Source organism: Diuraphis noxia, unplaced genomic scaffold (genome assembly GCF_037042655.1).
Source record: "Diuraphis noxia isolate RWA-SAM2 unplaced genomic scaffold, SU_Dnox_SAM2 contig0002, whole genome shotgun sequence".
Lineage (NCBI taxonomy): Eukaryota > Metazoa > Arthropoda > Insecta > Hemiptera > Aphididae > Diuraphis > Diuraphis noxia.
Genome location: NW_028301712.1, coordinates 44,685,193 through 44,707,407, shown reverse-complemented (window position 1 = coordinate 44,707,407; position 22,215 = coordinate 44,685,193). Strand labels below are relative to the sequence as shown.

At 26.0% G+C, this 22,215-nt stretch overlaps 2 protein-coding genes across 6 annotated transcripts; one reads left to right on the top strand and one right to left on the bottom strand.

Moving 5' to 3' along the window:
- Positions 1–28: 28 nt before the first annotated feature.
- LOC107169703 (sodium-independent sulfate anion transporter) lies at positions 29–14,688 on the bottom strand. The gene is made up of 11 exons (XM_089219275.1): positions 14,479–14,688; positions 11,370–11,565; positions 7,050–7,270; positions 6,796–6,973; positions 5,803–5,967; positions 5,539–5,700; positions 5,329–5,469; positions 2,846–2,991; positions 2,524–2,697; positions 1,472–1,625; positions 29–1,221 (listed from the first exon to the last, which is right to left on the bottom strand). The coding sequence occupies exons 1-11, from the start codon at positions 14,686–14,688 to the stop codon at positions 1,121–1,123; spliced, it is 1,848 nt and encodes a 615-aa protein (XP_089075401.1). The 3' UTR covers positions 29–1,120.
- Positions 7,914–14,793, top strand: LOC107169705 (putative cytochrome P450 6a14). Of its 5 annotated transcripts, none has more exons than XM_089219279.1 (7): positions 7,914–8,021; positions 8,286–8,818; positions 8,940–9,327; positions 10,457–10,684; positions 10,745–10,996; positions 11,066–11,264; positions 13,701–14,793. In XM_089219279.1, exons 2-6 carry the CDS (start codon positions 8,291–8,293, stop codon positions 11,233–11,235), a joined length of 1,566 nt encoding a protein of 521 aa, XP_089075405.1. In that variant the 5' UTR covers positions 7,914–8,021; positions 8,286–8,290; the 3' UTR covers positions 11,236–11,264; positions 13,701–14,793. The 5 variants fall into 5 exon arrangements, with proteins under 5 accessions (XP_089075405.1, XP_089075402.1, XP_089075407.1 ...); XM_089219276.1 differs by lacking the exon at positions 13,701–14,793 and adding an exon at positions 13,009–13,368; XM_089219281.1 differs by lacking the exon at positions 13,701–14,793 and adding an exon at positions 13,009–13,360 and having other exon boundaries at positions 7,914–8,030; positions 8,371–8,818.
- The last annotated feature ends 7,422 nt before the right edge of the window (positions 14,794–22,215 follow it).

Below are 22,215 nucleotides of genomic sequence, written 5' to 3'. Positions count from 1 at the left end.
TTTTTCTTTAAAATAAAAACAACTGAAATCAAAAATATACCTAGGATATTTATTTAATACATTTGAGTGATTGTAATAATTATTAACAAAAATTATCCTGCATGTGTTTGAAATAAAAAATGTAAAATAAAAAAAATTGAAATACATTTTCACATAACACAAAAAAAACTAATATCTATTCAAAAAATATTGTATACTAAAAATAATATTATTAATAATTTTTAAACTTGGCTTATTCTTTGAATTGAGTAATACAGCAATAAATTATAAATTATATAGAATATTTAAATGAATACCTATAAAAACAATTTATTTGCAACATTATTCAAAAATAAAACCTAAAATAGGTGGTCAGTTATAAAAATGATCTTGACATTTTTTACTTGATTAACTTAGAAAAATATTTATGCGTCTCATTTATAAAAATATTGTCATACATTCATATAAACTATACAAGTAAGTATAGTACAACGAACAAGTGTACAAATTATTAGAAAAATATATAAATAAATTACAATTATTGAAAATAATAAAATATTAATAAAAAATGATCCTTAATTTCTAACTTTTGACAAAATTTGTACAAATGAAATAAAGTTGTCATTATTGAATGTTAACACAAATTTCATAAAAAAAATTTTAATTATATCCATTATACAGAGTGTCCCGCGAGGTGATTTATCCCATTCAGACCCATTTATCTCCTGAGATAATAAATATTTTCTTTTCTTTATAAAGCTCAAACATACAAAGGCTACTTGTATTTTATTTTTTTGGAAAAAAGTAAAAAAAAATTTTTTTAATTTTTTAATTTCTGAAAAAAATAAAAATAGCTTTTTTATAGGATTTATTTTGCTGAAAATTTTGACCTTTCGAAATTTTATATTTATCAATCACATGATTTTTAATAATTTTTTTTAGCTTATAGATAAAACGGCAAAAAAAATTATTTCTATTCGGGCGGTGAGTACCCCTCTACAGCTAATGGGTATATCCTTTCGGGACAAACTGTACATGAACTAAAACACTCATATATGATGATTCTATATAAATTAAATTAAATTACAATAGAATTATTCATTATGAAGGAAAACAATAAACTATAAAATAAATTGTGTGTTTAATGTTGTCTTCTGTTTAAAAGCGGAGTTTCGTGTGACTGCTGGGATGTTGTATGTACTATGTCTTTTAATTCAGCTGGATTTCCAGAAAAGTTGATATCTAAAAATAAATGAATTTTTATTTTATTTCAGAATTTAATGGTTTTCAATTACAATTAAATTCATGTGTTTTGATTTTATAAAAGAAGTTTTTTTTTCCTACAATAGTTGAAGTCCTATTATGATATTAATTAGGTTCATATATAATTATTTAGGTATTAATATTAACTATTTAGTATTTATTACATACAGTATCTACTGCCTAAACATAAAACGAATATTATAATGTTATCATGGCTATTGGGTATTACCATTTAGGGTTTGTTCCAGTTCGTCATATGTGAAACAGTGAACAATTTCATCCACACACACGCCCTGTAGCACGGCTAATACACTTATTCTTGGATTATAAAAACATAACGGCTGTTTTCGCCTTTTAAAGTCTGTTATCAATCCAGCAATGCCCTAGACGGTAACAAAAATTATTTCAACTTGAATAACAAAATAAATAATATTTATTAAGTATAGTATAATATTAATGTTAAGGATAAAATCAATAGTAAGTTCCTAACACTTTCGAGTAAAAGTTCAGAGTACTCACTACCTATACATATTAATGCTAATATTATATAGTAAAATATTGGTTATCCTCATCATGCAATAATCGTAATTGAGAATTAAGCGGATATTTAATCAAACTTTGATTTTGTGGGGTGGCTTTGATACACTTATATTTGTATCCACCAAAGACCAAAGTACCATGACAAACTGTATATTTATGTACCAATACATTTTTCATAAAATAAGGCCTCGCTTTGATAAAAAATGTAGGTATGCTAACTAGTATAAGGTCTATGCTCATAATATTGTGTAACTTTGATAGCATTTAAAGACTAATATCTCAGAAGATAATATAAAAATTTAAAATAATAAAACATTAAAAGAATTGAGCATAACTAGCTGTAACTAAGATTTAATTTTAAGTGTTATTGTTAATACTACAGAATTTATCCATAAAAAAAATAATAAAATTGTAATAAACCATAAATAAATAATTTTATTTACCCCATTTTTTTTACTTTTTGAGCTTTTAGTATTTTACCCTATTTTACGGAACACATTATATAATTAAGAATAATAATTAATATTATTTTTCAAACTACATACTTCATACTACATAGGTACCTACTACATTTTTCAAAGTGCTTACTTAAAGTGTATTTTAAATTATTTATTTTAATAAAACAAATTAAAATTATATTTATTATTTCGTATAGTAGTATTTACAATTTTGTAGTGTGGATATTTGACATAAGAGTGGGATAATCAAAAATATACTGTATTATTTTATTTTGATTCTTACTTTAGCAGCTGTAAAGTCTGCATCAAGTATATGTTTACAATCAACCACAACAGGAAGTTTAGACTGTCCCATTTTAACAGCAGCTCGATCCGTTTTGGCTCGCATGAAGTCTACAGCTGGAAAGTAAAGACTATTCTCTGGAGTCACAAGTAAATAATCCAGACCAGTTCTTAACTGAAATTATCGAAAACTTGTGATTAATTTACTAATTATAACACATTTATACAGTTTTATTCGGTAAAAAATAAGGAGAAAATCCTAATTTTCATGATATAAAAATCAAAGATATTTCAAAAAACTTAAAAAATAATTCAAATATTACCTTTTTCATTTCAATGTGCAAAAACGGTCTAGCCGATGGTATAAGAAGAAGCATTATATTTATGGCAACACCTACTAAAATTCCGAGTTCGACACCAATGCCCAGGCATAAAACAAATGTTGCAAACGTAGGTATCAAGTCTTTTCCTAAACATTATGAATACGTACTTATTAAACAAACACAGTATAATAAACTTTATCTCTTAGATTACATAAAATTGTATTTAATTATTAGTTACATTATAAAAAATATCGGGTAATTAGTGGCTGTCACTCTGCTGTACACTAAGTTGCAAGTGAGTTGCTGTAATGGATGGAATTAAATAAAATTGGAAAATTAAATTTTCCAATGATAATATTATATCATTATATACGAAAAACGATTCTGAGCGGAGACGGTTTATCTGTCTAGGATATATTATAGATTATTAAAAATTTTCAAATCTTAGATTTAAAAAGAAATTTTTTTATAAATTTCTAGCTTTAAATAATTGCTAATTTTCGTGATTTTTACATATGTTGTCAAACTTCAAACTTTGAATGCTTAAAAAAAAAAAAAATTGTGACTATGAATTTCTTTTATTTTTCAACTGCTATTGTAAAAATATGTTAGGAGCCCTATTGTATTGTATTTTCAAGCTTTACCATCCAATGAATACATTTTTATCGATATTAATTTTAAAAAAACTAATAATGATCGAAAATTGCATATGCCTATAAATAGTTCAACTTAAGTCGACATTTTTTGAAAATTGCATGGTGGATAGAATAAACTTATGTAAAAATTTCACGTATCTATGGTCATTTGAATTAAAGTTACATCAAAAACCAAAATTGATTTTGTCGAGAACTGATTGTGCGTAAAAATTCCCGTTTTTCCTTGATTATAGTTTTTTTTATCTTTTCACCTCGCCAAAGTATCAACTAGATTCACCTTCTGATCTAACAATGTACTGAAGTCGAAAATCAAAGCATTTGTACTGCCCCAAAACGTGATAACAGACACAAAAAAATAAAATATACAAAAATTAAAAATTAAAAAACACATATCATGGTAAAGTCAATACATTCCATGCTCCACTCATAATCTAAAATAGAAATAAATTTATAGTTACTATAAAGTATAAACACAAGACATATGTTTAATTTGAAATTTAAGAGATTCCAGATCATTATTTTATTGCGTTATTGTAAAATTATATATAAAACATATTATAATACTATTAAGGATATTTGATACCAACCATTTTTAAGGAGTTAAGTATAGGCAATTTTAATGGTACTGTGTGTGTAATTAAATATAATTAGTATGGGTGACTTCCTTGCGCAACTAAATAATATGATAAAAATATTCAAAGCCAATTTATAAATCTTAAATAGCTATTAGTCTGACAAAAAGTAAGTAGATTTGAATAGTAAGTAGGTATTTCCAGTTGTAAACTCTTTTTATTATTAATATTAATTGTTTTGATACCTTATATGTATATATTCTGTTTCACATTTACTCATTGTGCCTAAGGTATAGATTGTAAATTTCTTTAAAAAAAAAAAAAAAAGGTATTTCTAGTAGTAAATACTAAATTGTAAAGATGGTTGAATGCCCGGAGGACGTGATACCCGCATGTGTTGTGTCTCCGTATTACAAGTGCGTAACATAGCAAGTTTTACGCTCAACAGAACGTCATGACGTGTAGATCTGTTAGTTTAAAATTTAGAATAAATTAACCTTTAATAAAATTTAAAGGTAAGATTATTATCTAAACATCCTCTTAGGCTTTTTATCATATTATTTTAAATTTAAAGTGAGTTATGAGTATTTTTATATGTAAAAACTATTTAAAATTTTAAAATACGCATAAAATTATTAATTTAAATTAAAAAACAAGTTTAATTTGCATAGGATAGGTGCTTTTTCCATTTTAATAAATTATTGACGTGAATAAACATTTTAAATTTTAAAATGTTTGATGTTGAATGTATTAAAAACTTTTAAAATATTGATTTTATGCTTCAACCTATCCAAACTAAACTTCTTTACCAAATTAAAACTTTTGTGTATATATATTTTTTTTAATCAAATCATTTAATGTAGATAACTAAATATAGTCAGTCACTTAGATCGTTTTAATGATTATTTACAATTTAATTAGACATAAATCGTTTTGACGTAGTTATACAGATGATGAACAGAAGAATCTTTTATGGATGAAATATAAAAGAAAATAGATAATTTATAAAATATTTAAATGAATGATTGAAAATATGAATATAACAAGTAACCATAAACAAAATTAAAAATGAGTTTACTTTTCGTTTCAAAGAAAGTAACCAATATTTGTTAGTATCTTTTGGAATATAATAGCATTCCTGTAGGTAAAATATGCCATAATTGACTTATTTTATTTTATTAACATAGTGGACGGTGGTTAGGTGGCAGAGCCTATAACAGACAACTATAGAAAAATTATTAGAATGTCAACTTACGACTTGATTTCCACATAGGTTTAACGATCTCGTATTCGATCATGAAAATGACAGCACTGATGATGACTGCTGCTAGGGCTGCTTTGGGTATAAAGAAAAAGTACGGCGTCAATAAACTCAACGATAAAATAATGAGCAAACCTAAAATGTTCGATGATGTGTTGTTAATAAATGGTTTTGAAATCGTAATACATTTTATGAGCATTTTACCCGTGTACATTCCACCCATAGGAGTTCGCACGCCACTAGCATGATTCACTGCACTTCTTGAAAACGATCCCGTGACCGGCATCGAAGAAACAAACGAACCCAATAAATTACAAACACCCAAACAATAGAGTTCTTGTGTAGCATCCACTGAGTTTCCGCTGGCTATTAAAAAATTATTTTAAAATTAATACGTGCCTTATAGTCAACCTAAATTATTTTAAGAATATCTCTAAAAATTATAAAACATATAAAATTACTTCATACCAAATGCTTTGGCGATGGCGACGTTTCCAAGAACAGCGATCACTGGCACCAATATAATGGAAGATCCGAGATCCCAACACATATTAATGAAGCTAACCGATGTACCATTTATTTCCGTTCCAAACGGTGGAAATTTTAACGGCGGCAATCCAGATCTTACTTTCCCTTTAAAATATACACATGGGGGGATTAAAATCAATGTTAGTACAGAAAACAATAATGCATCTATTAGTTATAGGAAACACGTTTAGGTAGTACCTATACCATGTACATTATAACTATGATTATATCATTATGATAACAAACATTAATAGTTTGAAAAGTGAAATTCAATAAAAATTATATTACAATTTCAAATGCAGGTATACTTATATAATATTCAATAATTTATCATTGCGATAAATCATCACAATTATAAATTCATCGCAATGCAAATATCCATGTTCTTGAATATGTTAATATCTAGAATGAATCAATATAAAACAATTTCCATTGTAAATTTCAAAGGTGGGCATATAGGTTAGGTTAGGTTATCGAACTTATCGAACAGTTGAAGTTAAATTAAAAAGTAAATTTTTTAAACTTTTTAATTTAAGAAGTTAATTATTTTTATTTTTGACTTATTAATTTTTTTTTCAGTTAAATTCGTATAATAGTATAATATAACTTAACCGTTTAAAATTAATTATCACTATCGTGCAGTTAAGTTAATGGTGTTTTCGTTTTATGCAGAAACAACAAACAACACAAATTCATTGACTTTTATTATTTTGGACATACATTTTATTTAACATTATTGTGTTACAATTTATTGTTTTAAACGTCTAATTAAATGTTTTTATAATTCAAATTACTATAGGAAACTTCAGGACCTAAAAATATTGTTGCTTGATAAAAAATTAATTTCTTTTTAACTGATTTAGGTTTATTTCATTTTCCATCTTAAATTTAAACTCATCAAATTAAATATTCAATAACTAAATTTTTACTTACCGATTAAAGTGACATAGGGTTCTGAATCTGGTTTATAACACCAATATGAAATTATAGAACAAGCAACCACAATTAAAGCATTTCTAGATATGGAAAGCAGCCACAGCCCTTTCATAATTGTCCTTTGTTTATTGGATGGCTTACCATTAGGTCCTAATAATTTAATGTCTTTCACTTTCTATAAATAATTAAAGTACAATTATTATTATGTTGAAAAATAGGATTAACCAAGGAATTGAACGCTAGTTATTTACCCGAAGCATGAGTAGTATGATAATAGAAGTAACTCCTAGAATTGTATCATTGGCACGATAATTACCAATATTCCGGTACACTTTCAGGAGACAATCTAAAAAGTTTGATGATTCAAATTTCAAGCCAAGAAGTCCCTTTAATTGAGATACTGCTATGATAACAGACGTGGCTGATGTAAAACCAACGGTCACCGGGATGGAAATGAAGTCAATTAATACGCCTGGATAAAAATATTAAAACGCATATTTTTAAATAAAATATAATTTCATAGATAGGTAAATATACCTAGGTAGGTAGGTAGGTAACATGTTTACAGTTTACCTATGTATATTATATTATTACTTTTTAGATTAAGATTTAAATATAATTATTTATTTAGTTTTTATGGTCAAGTATACATATTACATTGTGCAAACAAAATTACCTATTAAAAACAAAATAAACTTTAAAAAAAATTATACTATTAATACGCCTTAGAATGGATTAAATATTACTTAATTTAAAATATAGTTATAATAATAATAATTATTATTATTATTATTATAACTGTATTTAATAAGAAGGTGCGTGTTTTTTTTTGCAACTTTACACAGTTCTCCACACAGGTCAGCATGAATCATCCGGAAAAAAAAACGTCAGAATATGTGTTTACAATTATTCATATCACAGCATGCTAGCAACTAATTCAAATAAAAATAACTTTTACGCTTATAAAAAAAATAGATTTATTTTGATAACTAAATACTGTACGTTTGATGTTATGAAGTATTTATTATTTGTTATCGTTTAAAAGTATTATACAACACCATAACGGGATAAAAAAAATTTGATTATGCAAGTAAAATATAGTTAGTTAGGTAAGTACTATATTCATAATTTTTTCATAGGTACGTTAAGAACACAAATGTGCGTACTATGTTCGAGTTATATTCATTTGACGAAAACTAAAGAATTTTTGAGATTTTAAGGAGGTAAAGAAGGTAGTATATAGTAGTATATAAACTGTAATGTTATAATTATGTTTCTATATTGAACGTTCAAAAGCTTAAAACTCAACTTTTAATTAAAAACGCATTTACTATGATAAATTTATTTTTATGAAAACAACTGTAATATAGTACATTAGTTAGTTGTGTAGAACATTATAATTTATGTATTTACATATATTTATTTTAAATAAATAAAAACAATACAATATTAATTATCTATAATAATAATAATTGTTTCATTAACAGAAGATATGGTTTTATTCGATAGTTCGCTATTGAATTTGGTAGCTTATGCTGTAATAATTTCCGCATCATTTTATTTCTACTTAAGATATCGATATACGTTTTGGCAACGTCAAGGATGTCCTGTTCCATTAAAACCTCACATTATATATGGACATACTAAGGAGGTGACTAAAATGAAAACATGGGTAGGCGAACATTATGCTAACATATATTTCAATACCAATAAATACAAGTTTGCTGGGTTCTATCAGTTTCAAAAGCCGAAACTAATGCTTCGAGATTTAAATATTATTAAAGACGTGTTTACTAAAGAGTTTTCAACGTTTCCCAATCGCGGAATAGTATTCGATGACAAGCTAGAACCGCTTACTGGTAATTTATTAACACTGGAAGGACATAAATGGAAAGTTTTAAGAAATAAATTGACACCAGCATTTACTATTGGAAAAATAAAGAACATGATTGATCTCATAGATGGACGAGCTCAAGAAATGGTCAAGGTTCTTGAGGAATCAGCTTTAATTGGAGAACAAGTAAACTATTTATACAGTACTTACATAATTTACATTAAAATTTAACTCATAACAAAATAAATGCAGTTATTTTCAATTTGTTGTTACGACTTTAATTGTATAAGTTTTAAAATAATTTCAGGTAGAATTTAAAGAATTATTAGCTCGATTTTCAACAGACGTCATTAGTATTGTGGCGTTTGGATTCGAAACCAATTCGTTAAAAAATCCTGATGCAGAGTTTCGGAAGGTCGGTCGAATGCTATTTTCCACTAGTCTAGAAAGTATCATAAGAAATGCGCTGAATGCACTAGCTCCAAGTTTGATTGGCTTACTTAAAGTACGAAGTATCAAAAAAAAATATGCCGATTTTTTCTATAAAGTAGTAAATGATACAGTCAAATATAGGGAAGAAAACGATGTCCAACGAAATGACTTTCTAGACTTACTAATGAAAATTAAACGAGGTCAAAATTTAGCTTCTGAAGAAGACAGTAAGTCAGTATTCGACGAAAACGATGGAAAAGAAGGTACGTACATATATTTTTTAGTTTATATCTGTGGCATAATATGGAATTTACTCCTATGGATTTGAGGAACGTTTGTCTGATCGTATATTTTACGATGTGAACAAATCCTCCACAAACCCACCTTTTTCTTATCAAATTTCATAAATCACAATGTATGTAATAATTTGTACAAATAACGAATAAGTTAATAGCAATAGTAAAGTAAAGTCGATCTCTAAAGTTTTTTATTTTTTTGACAAAATTTCGATAATTATTTCTGGATTCAATTAGATATTACAAAATTAATAACATGTATGATACTTTATAATAGACCACGAGAATGGTAAACAACTGTGGTTAATATTAATGTCCTATTTTTACTAAAATATTTGATAAGTTGTTATTAACTATACAGGGTGATTGATTTATCATAAAACACTCATTATTTCAAAAAGTATTGACTTTTATCAAAATATTTTTTTACATGGTTTCAAGTTGTTAAAAAACCAACGTTTTTATTAAAAAAAATTATTTTTTATCCTTATAATTTTTTAAGTTTTTACTTTTTTGAATGACAACATAGAGTTTTAATTTCATATTCCAAAGCAGAATATTTTTTAAAGTATTTTGATACATAAAAATCGAATTTGGGGCTAGTAGTTTATGAGTTATAAGTATTTAAAATTTAGACAAGCGGAGTAGTGGACAAACATTTTGCGGGGTAACCCCGTTCCACTCCACTCTGCCAATCTTATATCTCCAATACTCATAAACTTAAAACTACTAGCCCCAAATTCGATTTTTATACATCAAAATACTTAGAAAAATATTCTGCTTTGGAATATGAAATTAAAACTCTATGTTGGCATTCAAAAAAGTTAAAAACTTAAAAAATGATAAGGATAAAAATATTTAAAAAATATAATTTTTTAATAAAAACGTTGGTTTTTTAACAACTTGAAACCGAGTAAAAAAATATTTTGAAAAAATTCAATACTTTTTGAAATAATGAGTGTTGTTTGATAAATCAATCACCCTGTATTTATAAATTTATAAATTGCAATCATAATTATATGTTATATATAATATCTATATTAACAGAATATGATTTATCTCATATAAAACCTGATACCAAAGTAAAATATTTCAGATTTTAAATTTACTATGGACGTATTGGCAGCACAATGTTTTGTATGGTTTATTGGAGGTTATGAAACTTCATCGATTACGTTAACATTCACATTTTACGAACTTGCCCAAAACCTAGACGTACAGATGAGAGCTCAAGATGAAATTGATTCAGTGCTTTGTAAATACGATGGGAAATTAACATATGAAATATTACAAGAAATGCCTTATTTAGATATGATTGTATCTGGTTAGTATAGAAAAAGTAAATTTATTAAATATTAATGTTCACCACAACTTTACATTATAGAAGCCTTGAGGAAGTATCCACCAGTGCCTAATTTAACCAGGAAGGCAGTAAAACCATACAAGTTACCCAACTCTGATTTCACCCTTAAAAAAGGACTCCAGGTAGTTATACCAGTATATGGTATACATAACGACCCTGAATATTGGCCAGAACCAGAAAAGTTCATTCCAGAAAGATTTACGGAAGAAGAAAAACGCCATAGACCACAATACGCGTATTTGCCATTCGGCGCTGGTCCTAGACTATGCATTGGTAAAGTATTATCAATACATTATTACTAATAAGCAATAACCATTAAAAATATTTTATTAACTTGTTCAGGCATGCGATTTGGATTGATGCAAGTAAAAGTGGCACTGTTTAGAATATTATCAACCTATAACATTTCACTATCCGATAGTATGAAATTGCCGATAAAAATGAATCCAAAAACTATACCAGCAAATCCTGAAGGTGGAATGTTTCTTCATATTACCAAGAGAAAAAACTAACATTCAATCGAGTTTTCCACAACAAATAGGTACCTATTATGATTATGATTTTACTGATTGATTTAAACGTATGGAAATTATAAAAAGTACAAAAATTAACATACATTTCCTAATCATTTTTAATTATAACATACCTAGTTTAAGTGATCCCATAATGAACTGTAAGATACCAGACAAAAAACATAATAATACTGCATAGTCTGCGTTTCTATTGAACACTTGTTGGTAAGTCATAAGTGACATTAATGCTGTTGGACCAATAGTGATGTCCTTACAACTGCCAAATACTGTATAAACAATGCATCCAGCAAACGCAGAATACAAACCATACTGTAAAAAAAAAAATATATACACGCACATATTAATTATATTATAAACATTATTATAACTTTTGGTCTATTAACCAAAAAATGTAAATGTAAAATAAAAATAATAATCCAAAACGTTGTGTGGCTCGGGATGGCAAGATGGTTGGCCGTAGTCACTATTACTAGTACTGAGGCCAAGCTTCAACTGTCATCTCAAGTTTATGGGTAGTCACCTATCTGGGATTTTAGTGATGAATCCTCGCTCCATGAAAACCCAAAATAAAAACTTTTTAAAACCTATGCAGTTGATGCATATAAATAAATATTTATATAATTGATGTAAAACTATTATAATCTTATGCTTCATTTTAAATTTATAAAGTAATACCTAACCCATACAAACTAATTCAGTCAACAAACAAATCAAGCATAATACGCAATATATTTTGATTATTTTTTAATATAAGTAAATTTTACCCAGACACAAAAATTTAAACATGTATTTTCATGGATGTGGTTGTATTTTTAAATAATATTTAATTGAAAAACATTATAACAACATGTATGTACCTATACGAAAAATTAAAATCAAAAAGTAGTAACATATAAATCGAATGAAAACATTGGTACCTAGCTAAAAGATAATACAATCTCGCAGTTTTTTTTACATATTTTGACTGGGTAGATAGTGATTATTGCATTTAAAAATAATTCAAAATTCTGCTGATTACCAAAAAAATCAATTTTTCACAATTTTCTAAGAAAACAATTGCGCAGCTTTATTCACCTTCTTACTTTTTTACTCATCTAAAGTACAAAGCGTGTTTCTAATTCATATTTATAGCAAGTTTTACGATTAATTTCATACCCAATAAGAAATTTCTGAATTTATCTAACTTATATTTTCTTCACTCTATATTCAGATAAAATATATATTATCATACTCTATTAGTTCGAAAGACTTCAAATTATTATAAATAACAATACACAAACAAATTATAATTAATAGATTTTTTCTAAAATAAAATAAATGCAATTAAAATATAAAAAATATAACTACAAATGCCGTTTGTACACAATAAGAGATTTATGATTCAAGTTTACCCATAGCCTTTAGGATACATATTATAACGGATATCTATAACTAGATTTATCAAAATAAATAGAAAATGTTTAAAATTATTAATTTAATTCTGTAAAATGAATAAAAACCATAATAGGTAAGAAAAAACTACACAGATTTCGTGCACAGAACATGATACATTTTTTTATACTATGACATCCGGAATTATTATCGTCAACATTTTACGTGGTATAGGTTGAGCTAACCTAACATTATTACATTACATATTAATTACATTTTTTTTTTTTTATATATATAATTATTGATTTTTTGCCTATATTATATTTTACAAGTTAGTTTTTTAAAAACATCAATTATTTTGGCTTCTGTATCGTTTTTCAGAACTGAGAACATGTGGAGGTGATTGTAATATTATGCTTAGGTCATATCAGACTTTTTCATACTTCCGGCTACTAGTTAGTGTATAAAATAGAAAAAAATGTATACTAATTATTTTTTTTATTATTATTATTAATATATTAGCTAAGAATTTATTGTATTAAATAATATGAATTAAAAATGTAATTTTTAAAAAAAGATATGGACTATTTGATAATATTTACATAGATAGTTTTTTTAATTCATCACACTAAAAAAAGTTTAATATATATTTATCCAAATAATGGATGTATATAAATTTTTATATAACCATACAGATATTTAACGTGTTTTGTAATTTATTTTACCAATTAATGACTAATTAAACATTATTATGTAATAGTTACTTGTCATTTCATGAGCTAAAGTATGGATATATAATAATAATTCTTTTAACACATTCAAATATGCGCTTGAAAATATCATGAAATAAATCATTTTTAATCAAAATATAGGTATATAGTTTTAGGTTTCTAAACATATGTTTAGACATTGATAAATATTGGTTGATTTTTTTTATTTAATGTCAATACATAGTCACGATTGCTTGTATAAATTATTGGTTATTATTTATTTATTGACCATATTATTTATTACCTATGTATAAATTATGTATGGAAATATAATTTTTTCGTTGTATATTGAAACATGTTTAGATACTGGGAATTGAGCATGATCACAAAGTGAACATTCTGATAGATATTGGCATATTGCTTATTTTTCAATAAAATAATATTTGAAGAATAATTGTCACTTGTACTTTTGTAAGTAACACACTCAATATTATAATAATAGATAGGTATAAAAAAATAAACATAAGTATTTTATGATAGTATATAATTATAATTTCATAGGAGCTAATCATATACGAGTACGTTTTCTCAATGTGGCCAAAACAAATTTATACCGAAGTACATATTTTTGATAAAATTTAAATAATGACTGATTATGCACTACAAATAGCGTGCGAAAATTATCACACTGAAATTATAACATAGACATTTCCCACTGCATCAAATATAACAAAATTTAAGATATTTGTTTTATGTAGCATTCACTCTCAAACCTTCTAAACTCTGTCATAAAATACCTCACCATGCTAATTTGTTCAGGAAACTGCTTAAAAAGTTATAACAGTTCGATGTCGTCATGCCTCGCCTACTTCCTAAGCACAATAAACAAATTAGCTAACTAAAAAATCAAACGAATTTCACGAAATGTGGACAGTTCACATGCACATTCTACAAAAAACGCGTTTATTTTAATTATTATATTTCATAATTATGCTCTTACACATATAATAGGTAATTACTATTGTCATATAAATAGTAAACTTCAATATTTTCATTTATATTACTGTAATTCTATATTTTAAAACAAAATTTCCTTTTATATATTTTTAATTAATCTGTCACCAGTTTGAGTTTGTCTCACCTGCGGTTCTAAACCAGCTAGCGTAGCATACGCCAGCCCTTGAGGCATAACTGTTAGTCCAACAGTGACCCCGGCGACTAAGTCACTCACAGCTTGATCTGCATCGTACTTGGGTAGCCAAGAAACGATCGGTACACGTTTTTTGAACAACTTGCCAATAGACTGATACCGTTTTGGTCGGTACTTGGCTTCGCCATTGTATTCCGACATGGCGATTGTAGTCTAAATATCTGCACATAAAAATAATATTGATTGCAATTTCACACTACAATATAAAAAATAATTTTTTGAATTAAATATACTAATTTTATTTAATATTTTTATTTTTGTTGTTGTCCTCTATTTTGTATAAAATGACAAAAGGTATATATTGAAAATTCATCAAGGTAAACATATTTATCAGTAACTAACTATATATAGGTTTTTTTATACTCAACAATCTTTCACATACCACGAATATTATTTTAAAATTATATTTTATACTGTAATATATTGTATAACTAGAAAGTTATTCTAATAACTAATAAGTTCTGTCATCAAAATAAATCATGGTATTATATTTTGTTGTCATATAAAGATAATATAATTTATAAGGCACTTAGTGTGTAGGTATTTGGTAGAGATTTTAAATTGTCTAAATCTAAATACTATATACTATTTTTCAACCTCTGAACAAATTTTATCCGGCCCGCTGACAAGAGAAGAAAATAAAAACCATTTATATTATACGTTCTGATAGGTACTGTAGTAATTAAAACACTAATCATTTTTGTTCATTGGTTTTTGCCGACGTCTGTAATTTTGAAGTTCCGGGAAAATTTTAATATTCCTACCTAATGTGGCCCTTCGGAAATATTTATAGGCTATATACTAAAATACAACTCGTTTAAGAATACATTATATTTTTAACGGTTCTCGTTCATTAATACTAATACAGAATGTGGCTAATGCAACGTTCAACATTGACTGTAACTGTGGATTAGGTGCATCAATAATAAACTATTGAGTTCGTAAAACAATTTACTCCGTTAAATTTAAAAAATGGCCTTTTTCAGGTAAATTCTTACCATGGTCTATCATTAAATTAATATAATTTCTGTATAAAACCTTTAGATGTTTTTACTTAGGTACCCAACCGCCAGTGTCATGACTATATTATTATTATTGTGTCCTTAGTTATAGTTACCTTATCAATTACTCCATTCAGAATCTCTGATGATATTAAAAAAACGGGCGATTGTAAACTCTCCCGATTTTAATGGCATGTAAACTCTCCCGATGGTAAACTCTCCCGTGTTTAGTCCAATACTACCTGACGGGAACATGTAAACTCTCCCGGGTCTGGTTCAGTACTACTAAGCTAGCTGAGGAGCATGGGGTATTATTCGTTTTACACAGTTAGAATTGGTTGAGCCATTATAGTCGATATCGTTTTAAATATTTAAATTTAAAATATTCTAACGATAATTAAATATTTAAATGACAAATACAGGTTAACACAAGATAAATACAGATTAAATACGGTAATACAATTCATAATAAAAATTATAATCACAATCTCTGCAGTGTAGCCAATTCATAGAGTAGCAATAACATTTAAAATAACTCGGGAGAGTTTGCACATTTCTTTCAGGTAAACATAATATTAACCCGGGAGATTTTACACATTTCTTTCAGGTAAACATAATATTTACCCGGGAGAGTTTACTAGTTTTAAAAATCGGGAGACTTTACCATACAATCAAGAGAGTTTACCACCGCCCAAAAAAACTAAACTAATGAAACACAATATCAATAAAATGTTTTTAATTAAATATAGACTTTTAAAAATTCCTAGGTTGGTTTAAAAATAGTAGATTTGTGGTAGTATTTGTGGTAGATAGTGTCGAGTACTGGCCATTATTATTACAAAATCTGATCCGGCAAGACCTTTTTAAAAATCTACTGTATATTAAATCTTAAAACCAGTTAGTTTTAATATATGTATTCCAAAAATAGAAAACGTTTAATAGGTACAATTACTGAATAACAGAAATTTGAAGCAACTGTCTTGTAAACATCGCACCTATCGTATAAATCGGTGTACATAATACACCAACACGTATATTGAGGAATGATTATAGGTAGGTACCTATCTGTCATCTGTATGGATATATGAATAATGAATGATTAAATCAACACTTTGTATAGAACACACTGTGAACAACTTGTTGCCATTCAATATTATTACATAAATACTTGTATATAGTGCCTATTAGATATTCGATCTCGTCACGTGAGTATTGTTGTATACTCCGACCTTGCTTTATCGTAAAAACAAAATTCATAGTATTAACAAATGAAGTTGATGGTACATACGAAAAAAAACATCAATCGAGATAACAAATAAACGATCGGTACACGTATGGAAACACTGTTGTGAAATCGATATACGCACCACAGCGATCCTGTAACCACAGAAGAAATTGTGACATTGTATATGTGTGCGATTGACGTTTGTACATAGTTATATGGGTAGTATTCATACCTCAAGGTTCGAAAATAACTTAGCATACGAGTAATCTTGTATGGTTTTCTGTTCATTGTTAAATTGGCCAATAAGACAAGAATTAACTATTAACTGTATCTCTATTGTAACAAAGCATTAGTCGGTTTCGACATCGGCAGGACCATTATATAATTTAATAACCGCCGTAGTTAGTTTATTATAGTTTATACACCAAGGCGATATTATGTACGTAATTAATTTGGACTTTCAAAGTGAAATTTATTTTTAAATCTTGATCAAAGTGTGGAATGTATTGGTTTTATAATAGTTTTTTTTTATTATTATTATTATTATTATTAGGGACATATTAGCATGTTTGGTTAGAATGAGTAATCAACTAAAACTGCTATAAATTATACATTTGACACAATGACAAAAATGACTATTTTTTCGATTTTCCGTATATTTTAGTAATAGCTGTGGTATAATTTCGTACATTTAGAAATATAAACGCATTCATTTAAGTTCTACTATTTTCGATTAATTAGAGATTTACTCAGAATTTCGACTTACCTACAATAATTGTTAAGAACTATATTTCAATTTGAGTAACTACAATTTTTTTTAAATATTTTCATATCTTAATTACTGTTGTAATAGCATAAAATAGTTTTTTATAAAATTAAGCAAAACTCAAATTTTAATATACCATTATAGCATTGAATAAAGCTATCAAAATTATAATTCAAAAAAACCTATTTATCTGTTTAAGCATAACAATAAAATAGAAAAATAATAGTAAAAATATAATAATATACAAAAATTGTAAAATTCCCTTATTGTGTAACTATACAACTATATAGACTGTTTTTTTTTTTTTTTGTAAAATACAAGCATATAATATCAAATAAAAATTTAAAATAAATTAAATTCGATCGATTAAAACACTATGAGCAATACTTAAAGTATTAAACTTTTATATTGAATATCTCCATTGAAATTGGTACTCATAGACTATAAATAAATATTCGTAGATATTAGTACACATTAGTAGTATACATTGTTAAACATACGACTCGTGTATTCATGTGATGCTGACAATAAATGTTTGCTTTTGAAAGTTCTACTCTGCTACGCAACAAATGTATGGTGAGCTATTTAAAAGCTATGCTAATAATAATTTATAGCTGTGATGGATTCATTTACAGTTTAACGCACAAGCAATATACTTAAGGTTAATCATTGCTATATGATTTCGTTTATACATCAATTTAAATTACGAAGAAAGCTTTGTTGACTGGACTGTATAATTATTCTAAGATTATTTAATCTTAAAATATTTTAACGCTCGATCAGGATAATTACTTAAAGCTTTTTTTAATCCAAGTGATTTCAATAACATTAATTTACATTTTCACATAAAAAAGTTCGGATATGATATTGTTCCCATGCAATTTATTTCAACAATAATACAAATACATACAACTTTGACAAATAAACTATTAAAATTGTGATGTGTAAAACAATGATATTGTAGGTAATATGTGTTATTATGTTTAATACATCTAAATAATAATAAGAGTCTATATGGATATAATAGTTTTTGACGTTTATGTGTATTATAAATTTAAAATGTATAAAAAACCAAAACACTAAATTTATTTTTGTGATAAAATATAGCTTAAATGTATGATTTCATAATCAAAAATAACTTACTTCATTATTTTAATCAAACGAGTGTTTAATTGAATATATGAATACACCAACGGGCTTTCATATATAATGAAATAATAAACACATAAATAATGGAAATATAAACAAATTGCAGTTTCTATAATAGGTAAATAATAATGCATTATCCCCAATATTTAAATTTTTAAATTAAAAATTTTCAGTGAATATTTTTATAAACAGACGTCCTTGAAAGCTATATCTTACTTTGTTGGCTATATTTTAAATTAAGTAACATATAACTGTGAAAGTTGTCTATGATAAGAACAAGTGTATAAGATATTATAGAGAAAGCTCTTTTATTTTTATAAACGTGTTATAAGTCCATAATAAAATAACTAAAATCTTATTTGTTTAATTATTTCTTAATGCATACACATAATAAACAATGGAGTATTTAAATTAAATATTTGTGATTAACGCTGATATAATTTTATTGAATTCCCAAAACCGATACTATCCGTATTTAGAAGGTTACTTAAAATGTTTTAATGTTTATTAGAAGTCGTTAAAAATGTGTCCACGAAGTACTAAACTACGATAAGCATAATTTCTTTGTATGTTGTACCTATATTAAATTAATCCGACACTAAAAAAAATATCATAAATGAAACATTTTTCACACCTACATAATATTAAAATATTACTGCATTAAGCATAAAAGTGTTCATGCGTAGATGATTAATATTACACTGCTTTTGATATAACTATAAAATAATGAGCATACTAATATTATACATAATAGGGATATAATAATGTTGTACCTATATAGTATATTATCGAGATAAGTACAAGCATAATAATATTATCAATAGTATAGGTTTTAGACTTATTACTACTTACATATCTTACCTCACAAGAAAAAATCAATGTTTATTGTATTGGTACTAATATATTACAGTATCACAGTACCTTTTAAATTGATTGGTATGACAATTAACTACCTACTATATTTAATTAACACATATAAATTGTTGTTAATTTAATATTAATATTAGGTATATTCTAAACAATTTCGTCAATTTTATGTTCTTTTAAAATATTTTAAATAATTTGTCACTTTTTCCCGTAAACACAATGTGCTTATTATTATAATTTATAAATAATTTTAATTAAATTCATATATTATAATTTGTTATTCTATAACTATTTAAAGTAGAAATAGGCATACATGTATTAAAATGCATACCAGTCAACAAAAAAAACATTCTGGTGTGAATTTGTAACACCTTCATAAGCATTAAAAATATAAATATTTACAAAAACAAAAAAAATCTCTTGAAGCACATAAAATACCACATACTGTTATTTAAAATGTTACCTAAAACTTACATTCTAGTTTTTATAAATGTTAAATTGCAGACTCTACACTCCAAATCTTCACTTTTTTAAGAAAATATGTATTGTACAATTTAATTTAAACAATATATTTATGATACTTGAAAAAAAAATGTAATCAACGTTTACGGCTAATGACCGTTGTCGCCGATGTCGCCGATGTCTTTAGATCAATAAAAAAAAAAAAAAATGTAAAATTATTACTATAATGACGATAGCATGATACAAAATATACAAATCAGCAACATATAAATTTTAAATTCATATAGTTTTGTTCTCAACATGATAATATATACAACAAATATAATTCACGAATTTTAAAATTTTAAAAACACACAAACATACACATCCATTTATTTTTAATTGAACATAAATTATTTGAAAACATGTTGACTCGTAAATCTTATACAAAAATCATGCTATTTGATGAAACCAGACAGTTCACTAAATGGGTTTACCATAATACCCGCACGTCCCACACCAAGATAAATATTATTTTTTTTTCTTTGATTTTTATTAGCGAATATAAAATCTATACACAAAGGCATAATAAGAATATGTACTACAATAAATTAGAAAAACATGAATAGGTTGAGGGAAAAAACCATCCCAGTGATCGCACTTCCAATTATTTAATTAAAAATGTAAATAGGTAACTGTGGTCTGTGGTATTCAATTGTTGTCAGCAGTTGCAATATGTCTATGATTAATTAATTAAATTATAGAAAATCTCTCATTATGAGCTTTTTTGTTCATAATATTTATAATATTACACATGAAATGTATAGGTAGGCACTAGTTTTACCTAAAGTTATTAAATTTTAAATTTAAAAAAAAATAGCGAAAATATCTCTTCTGTTAAATAGTTGTTGACTGTATCTCAAGTTTAAGTATGTTTAATGCATATATTCAGTTTGAAATCAATGATAAATCATTACACATAATAAATCATTCTACGTTAAGATTTGACGGCCAGCCTACATTTTTAAGGATAATTTATCACATATTTGAATTGCTACTAGTAATCCTGTAGATTAAACTTATTTTTGATTACAAAAAATTACGTACTTAGAAATTATAATATAATGACTATCATTATCCTTATATTTTATATTATTTCATATATTAGGTACTATGTTGCCATTATTAACATTTAACTCATAAGTGAATACAGACGTTGAGATGTAGGTATCGTATAATAGCATATAATTATGTGAATATAAACTCATCAAATATCTAATTAAAAATGAATCTAAATATTTTGAAAATTGAAATTAATATAGGTAATCAATACGTACTGACTAAAAGTCCATATGAATAATATTATTCTTATATTTATCACAATGAACTTTTTACTATAGGTATTAGCTTATAATGTGTATAAAAAAATCTGAGTTTACTGTTCTGCTGTACGGTAGGTGAATAGAGGATTCGTCTCAGGATTTGCTATATAACACATGGGTTAATTTTAATTTATTAATATAAATTTATATACGAAAAATAATTTTGAATATTTTAAGCTAAGCGCAAAAATTTTATCAGCGTTTGTAAAAATAAATCTACAAATAAATGTAATGCATAATTTTCAAATTCCTACGATAAAACATATAAAACACGTCACACAATAGAATTAGTCTGAATATTTTAGATTCTGAACGAAACGATGAATTTATTGATTTTTCAATGATGTGCGTGTTTTTTTTTTTGTGTGTGTGTGTTGGTGATGTACAGGATGAGAAATAATGTTTCGATTTTCAATATCAGTATCTTTTCTGGTTGAAAAGTAAATCTATAATTGAAGTATTTAAAAGATCAAAATTGAAAATTCTAAATAATTTTCAACAAACTAGATTTTGGTTTTAGGAATAACTCTAAAACTAATTACCGTATCCCGTATGTACATTAATTTTCACTGAATGTTGTTTTAATTATAATTTTCTATACACCATACAATTTTAAGAATATTTTGATTCATGTTGATCATAAAAACATAATATGAGATTTTCGATTATTATTACTATTTTTTTTTTTTTAATTAATGTCGATAAAATTTTTTTGCTCTATCTAAACTCGAAAATATAATGCAAAGTTCCTCTTAAATTGTTGTTAGTGAAAAATAGAAGAAAGTTGAGCGTAAATCCATGATAATTTTTTATGAGAAACTAAATTTCCAATTTTGA

What these genes read in the sequence shown, in the direction of transcription:
- LOC107169703 (XM_089219275.1), bottom strand. Translation starts at nt 14,688, where the DNA reads ATGTCGGAATACAATGGCGAAGCCAAGTACCGACCAAAACGGTATCAG. An exon ending in CGCCATCGCCAAAGCATTTG is followed by an intron (nt 5,701 to 5,802) that starts GTATGAAGTAAT and finishes ATTTTTTAATAG; the next exon opens with CCAGCGGAAACTCAGTGGAT. An exon ending in CAGACTTTACAGCTGCTAAA is followed by an intron (nt 1,626 to 2,523) that starts GTAAGAATCAAA and finishes GTTACCGTCTAG; the next exon opens with GGCATTGCTGGATTGATAAC.
- LOC107169705 (XM_089219279.1), top strand. Translation starts at nt 8,291, where the DNA reads ATGGTTTTATTCGATAGTTCGCTATTGAATTTGGTAGCTTATGCTGTA. An exon ending in CAGCTTTAATTGGAGAACAA is followed by an intron (nt 8,819 to 8,939) that starts GTAAACTATTTA and finishes AAATAATTTCAG; the next exon opens with GTAGAATTTAAAGAATTATT. An exon ending in TTTAGATATGATTGTATCTG is followed by an intron (nt 10,685 to 10,744) that starts GTTAGTATAGAA and finishes TTTACATTATAG; the next exon opens with AAGCCTTGAGGAAGTATCCA.